The 6,000-nt window shown below is 37.8% G+C and overlaps 1 protein-coding gene across 1 annotated transcript in view; it reads left to right on the top strand.

Moving 5' to 3' along the window:
• The first annotated feature begins 569 nt into the window (after positions 1 to 569).
• VWA3A (von Willebrand factor A domain containing 3A) overlaps positions 570 to 6,000 on the top strand; it is a 33,296-nt gene continuing 27,865 nt past the window's right edge. Inside the window, exons 1-8 of the mRNA XM_085302022.1 lie at positions 570 to 785; positions 1,022 to 1,142; positions 1,385 to 1,509; positions 1,588 to 1,662; positions 3,068 to 3,122; positions 3,917 to 4,015; positions 5,017 to 5,123; positions 5,422 to 5,547. Coding sequence (XP_085158148.1) covers positions 718 to 785; positions 1,022 to 1,142; positions 1,385 to 1,509; positions 1,588 to 1,662; positions 3,068 to 3,122; positions 3,917 to 4,015; positions 5,017 to 5,123; positions 5,422 to 5,547 — 776 coding nt within the window. The 5' untranslated portion in view covers positions 570 to 717. The remainder of the gene's footprint in view (positions 786 to 1,021; positions 1,143 to 1,384; positions 1,510 to 1,587; positions 1,663 to 3,067; positions 3,123 to 3,916; positions 4,016 to 5,016; positions 5,124 to 5,421; positions 5,548 to 6,000) is intronic.

The raw sequence follows: 6,000 nt of genomic DNA, 5'->3' as shown, positions 1-6,000 counted from the left end.
CCCTCCCGCGCGCTGTGCGCACGCGCCGGCCCCCCCCTCCCCAGCGCCCCCCGCCCCGGCGCGGGCGCCGCCCCGTCTCCCGCGGCAACGCGGTAACAGCGGTGCCGCCGCCGCGGGCCTAGAAGGGGCTGCGCGGTCTCGTGTCCCGCCGCGGGCGGGAGCGGTGAGGCGCTGGGGCAGGAGCGACGGGTGGTGCCCTCCAACGCCCCCGGGGCGCCCTCCGCGCCCCCCCCCACCCTCCGCGCCTGAGGGAAGCGCGGGCGGGCGGGCGCGCAGCGAGGTGGCGGCGCCCGACGGAGTGAAGAAAACAGTTTAAAAGTCGTCGCTGCTTCGAGTTCCTTAAGTCCGAGCGGCTGCTCGTCGGCGTCTCCCGGCCCTGCTTGCCTCGGGCTTTACCCCCCGGCTTTGCCTCGGTTCCTCTGCTGGGTGAGCTGCGGAGCCAGGCTCCCAGCTGCGGTGGAGGTGTATAAATAACTGAGTAAAATGCTTTAGCAGCTCTTACAGAGCAATTTTAAATACAATTTCTATAGACTGGTAACTGTAACTTCTTGCAGCTGCTTTTTTTTGTTTTTATTTTGCTTTTATTGCATGTGAAATGTAATTATATAAACTGCTGGTAAAATTAATACCTTTCAAAACATTGAATATACCTGATGTTTTAAACTTTTACTCTAATATGATGCCTTTTATTTATTTTTTTAAGAAGACTGTCTCTGTATGATGGATGCATGCATCAGGAAAATGACACAGTTGTTGGACAATGATCAGTTTTTGGAAAAAGTTGGGTAAGGGTACTGTTAGAAAATCTTACTTGGAGTTATAAGTAGATACAGAGTAAATAATTGTAGGTTGTATAAACTATGTACTGTTTTCTTTGAAGCATTTCTGGTACCTCAGGTGGTGTGTCTAAGCAAATGCCAAAATACAACTTTTCTTTGTGTGAAGTGTTTTATAAAGGCTTTACGACAGTAGGGAATATTATCAGTTACACAATCATCCCATAAAACTTATTGTCCTGTAGGGTAAACACAAAATCCTGTCTACTAAGTGACCACCCACTATGGCAAGATTCTGCTGTGACTGACCTAGAGCAAGATAATGGACTRTTAGTAACACATATCAACCAGGCACATGATCTACTGGTAAGCAAGTTTTTCGACTAAATAGAGCAGTTTCACAGGTAATACATACAGCTTTTTTACTCTTGCYTGTCCTAAAGTCTGCCAGGTGTCAGATGTGGCTTGTAGCAGTGTCTAAAATTAYGTTGTTCTTCGATACGCACTGCCTAGCTGCAGTCATTCCTGGGACTTGTCTCTTTTTGTCACGTTTGAACAGTATATCTCACCTCTCATACTGCATTTAGTATTTCTCATTTGATCTACAGAGAGTACAAATGATGAAAATTCAGTCAAAAAAGGTGCAAACCACAGAAGAATGGCTAAGAAACTATAGTTTAGAGTCCTTACAATTAACACTAGAGCACCTAATAAATGAAGGCAATATTATTTTGTAAGTATGATACTGCTCTTTCTTCTAGCAGTCTTGATTTGTGTGCATCTCTGATGCTAATTATGCATAATGTTCTAGGAATTCAAGAAATGCTGTCGAAGAGATAGAGTTAACAGAAGAGACAGTTACTGACTTTAAGTGCAGACTTTCTGAGTAAGCACATACCTTGTTTAAGATGTTGAATTGTAACTGATTGTATACTGTCTTCTTTCTTTATGTACAGATGCATACTCTCTTTTTCTCAATACTAATCTAGTGTCTCTAGGAATTTCAGACTACTTCAGTACTAATTCCTATCTGCTGAGATTTAGAGTAGATCGTAATTACAAGTCAGTACAGTGGAGAATTTTTGTTTTTCATAAGGATACTTAAAAGTTCAGTTTTCAACTGAAGCAATAAGCTCATTTTAGAAAGGCAGCTAGTGAATGGTTGGGTTTTCTCAGATAGKATACATCTATGAGAAATGTATTTCATATGACTTGGATTAGTTTCAAACTGTTGATCTAATCATGAAAGGCAGCATTGCTTGGTTTTCTGTTCAGTGAACAGAATAGTGAAAGGAGTTTGTATTAGAACTAAGAAGGAAGGAAAAAGGTGTAGCAGATATTTGGATGCTGACATTTTCTAAGTAAATTTTAAGTGTATGAAACCAAGCAARCTTGTGTTGAGAAAGAGATTTAATGAATAGATTCAATAGGCTGTATAATAATCATAACATTTTTGCCAGTCTTTCTAATACTTTTGTTAGTCTATTGCTAGGAATTGCATTAGTCTTCAAGATCTGGACTCTTCAGAAGGTCCATCTTCAGTACTTGCAGCTTGTGCCATCTAATTGAACTTCTCCAAATGCAGTTTAAAAAAGAAATTGCTTTTGTATTTTGAAAGGGCAAAAAGTTTTTTCCCCTTTGAAATGTTGATTTTATGTTCATCAAATTAATGCACATAGTATTTAAAAATAAKTTGCTGAAAATAAAATGATTTTGGAAGGCATTAAGTGCTTTACATTGCATCAGTTTGTACCTCTTCTAAAGTTAAATTCTTGATAGTTGTGCTACAGTTAGATCAGAACTTCAATGCATGGGCTGCCTTCCAATCACAGATACATCTTTCTTAAGTGTTTTAAACAATTGTGTAGTTTGTATTAAATACATCTCCAGACAGTAAGCTAAATAACTGCAATGAACTAAACTGGATCTTACCAGAASTTTTCATTGCTTCATGCATATGCATGTTGAATACTCCTCTCCTTTCTCTGAATAGAACATCAAGCAACTGATTAGAAGCCATTTTTAATTAACTGGTTTTCAGACTGTTATCTGTCTAATTGGTTAAATTGCTCTAGGGGAAGAGGAATTTAAATGGTCTGCCCTGCAACCAGTTGTGTAAGAGCACTGAAAACAGAGGTTTTCCTTTTTTTTTTTTTTAATAAAAAAAAAATGGTGACTAGGCACCTGTGAGAAAAAGGACATAACGAAAACAAATGTTTGAATGTGATGTTGATGCAAGATATTGGTGCAAGAGAATGCCTTAGCTAAATGTGCATTATGCCTTTTGTCAGAGCGGTTGAACTTTATCAGCAGCGAATTCAGTGGCTATTGGAGGACAGCAAAAAGGTAACTTTAACTTTGCAGTGCGTTTTTAGAGGGGAACTATGTATGGTATTAAAGAATAAATTAACCTTTGAATATAGTACAAACTGGTTTCCAGAAAGCATAGTTGTTTTTCCTTATGCACTATGAGTTACATGTAGTGTGCAGTGATACTTGTCTTTACAGTTTTTTTTTTCTTAGTCTTTTATTAGCATGTGRTTTTCTGCTTTGTAGACAGTCTTTTTCTTTCTGTTAGCAATCAATTTCTCTTAATAATCAAGACCTCTCAAGGCCGTTTAAACAGGACCAGACAGTGCTGAGCTTTCCTCTGACTGGAGCAGGGGTGTCTTACAGTCAAGTATGCCCTGTGCTGCACAGCAGGCTGGTCACCTGTTATACCTAGTAGCAGTAATGGTTGGATATGGGAAAGGGACATTTTAAGTTCCTCTCAAAGGGGATGAAAAAGGAAGCASCATCTCAAAATCTAGGTTCCACAAAGCTGCTTTGTTTAACCTGTAGGAGATGCTGTAGACAARATATTTCTCCCTCTTCTCAAATAACAAGATAAAATTAAAAAATCATTTTGGAAAGAGAGAATATGACTTCCTGATAAGAGCAAACTGAGAGCCAGTAGTCCTTGTTCTTGTTTTTTTCTTTCTTTTCTTTTTTTTGCTTTGTCACTGACTCTTCTTTACACTAAAAAGCTTAAAGTGAAAATAAACATGCAGTATTTAAATTGAAAATGGTATTGTACAGAATAAACATTCTTTTAAAACTTCAGATAAGCTTAATATTTGCAATGACTTTACTTTTTTAAGATGTTTGGCCTTATAAAAGGAGCTAAAGTTGGACTTGTGGTGGATGTATCTGGTATGAGTTGCAGACCAAGACTGATGAATTTCCAGAAAGATCTTTTGGTAAGTAATAATGAAGCAGGCTTTGGCCACTATAACATTAATCAAACCTCTGTATAATTACAAGCAAGGAACTAGATGGGGAAAAAAACCTGCTTACATTCATAATATATAATACAGTAGAAGTTTTTTGTTGTAGAGAAGTACATTTCAAGTGCCTTTGAAAGTCTAGTCTTTGCTGATGTCTAAAAAYGAAGAAACCCCTGTTGATACCACATTAAAATATTTCCATCTTTTTTCATTTATCAGCAACCTTCTATTTAATAGACTTCCCTAACAAACAGCTGTAAGACCTAGAATGAAGTTCTGTATATGGCTATGTATGTCAAATGCAAATTTCTTATGGCTCTGTTACAACACTAACTTCACTTCTTTGGTCAGAACCTTGGCGTGTTAACCCCTTCCTAAAGTTCCAGAAGAAACTTGTCTGTTATTGTGCTAGATATCTTTATAAAGTATTTCTAGTGAGGAAGATATGTGGCTGTTTTATTACCTAACTTCATTTCCTACATTCGGAATTACTTAAATTTGATTTGTATTAGCTCCGCTTTTCTTTATTTGTGCGTTTTATATAAAACCACTTAAGGAGAACTCAAGTTAACAGTTGCTCTGATTGGCTTAGGTCTAATGTCTGAACTGTCGTTTAGCCTTATCCATGAACATGTATTAAATATCTTCTAGTAATTGCTCAGTGTGTGAACATGTACATTAACTGAAGAGGAAAAAAATGATACCAGTACAACAAATACTTCCTGCCTGCTGCCCCTAATTAATGAATTTGCTTCATTAGCACAGATTTTTTTTTCAGGTTTTGTCTCAATATCCTTACTAAGTGTTGAATCTGTATATCATCTCTTGGAAGCTTTTTTTTTTTTTTTTTTTCTTTTTTTAGTGAAAACACAGGAATTTCTTTAAAATAGTTGACTGTGATTTTTATTATTTGCATAACAACTCTGCTAGTAATAGCATGGATGCTAAAGCTTAACACATTTTTAATTTATTAGTGCTTAATAGATGAGCAGCTGTGTCATAAGAAGCAATTGTACTGCCTTTCATTCAGTACTGAAGTTTCATCTCTGTGGGAGAGTCCAAAAAACATCAATGTTCATGTGTAAGTTATCTWCTCTGTAAAATAAAGGCATTTCAAATAAGGTTTCCATTTAATTACAGCAGTCTCATGTTGATAATAAATAAAACTCTGGGTCTTGTGCCTGTAGTGATTTGTAAAAGGAGGAGGGGGGGAATTAAGTGCCATTAGTGATTTCAGGTGTCAGTGATTTTGGGTGGCTCATTCACAGGACTTGCTAAGGTATCTAWTGCAAGATTTTTAGTAGTCTTTGTGATCTGTTTTACTCAGAATCTGCATGTAAAATGTGCATGTTCTCCCCCCCTCTCCCCGCCCCCCCCAGGCTTCATGAAGCAAGACAGTGGGTGCAACAGCTGGAGCCTGGTGGAGGCTGTAATTTGCTGAAAGCCTTAAAACACGCCCTTACAGTGAAAGAACTGGATTCCTTGGTCCTTATCGTAGGAAGCTGGTAGGTGCATTATCTTTCCTAGCAACCAGTTTTAACTTGAATATGGAATTGATACAAGAATCTGAACTCGATACAGAAATAAACAGAAAATTTAAGATCCAGGTTTTATCTCTTTAAGTTGGTATCACTAAATTCCTTTAGTTCTTCCCTCTTTCACTATTTATAAATCTCTCCTGATACAAAATTGGAGTTTTCCTTTGCAGATGAGTTAATAGACTCGCAGTGGATTAGTGTGATTAACTCTAGCATTACATCAGTAAAAATCCTTCAGTATCATTGAGGATCTTGCTGAAAGTGCCCATGCTTCTGGGAAGATTAGACAATTAGCTAGATTTTACTATGAAATAACACTGAACATTCAAAGTTAATCATCTTTGTGTAATCTTAGTGATGCTGATGAAAAAAATTAAAATGTCTGATTAAATGAACAAAAACAGTCAACAAGGGCTGCTG

This window comes from Rhea americana, unplaced genomic scaffold, assembly GCF_003343005.1.
Source record: "Rhea americana isolate MKP2758 unplaced genomic scaffold, rheAme1 scaffold_10, whole genome shotgun sequence".
Classification (NCBI taxonomy): domain Eukaryota; kingdom Metazoa; phylum Chordata; class Aves; order Rheiformes; family Rheidae; genus Rhea; species Rhea americana.
This window is presented reverse-complemented; position numbering and strand designations above follow the sequence as displayed.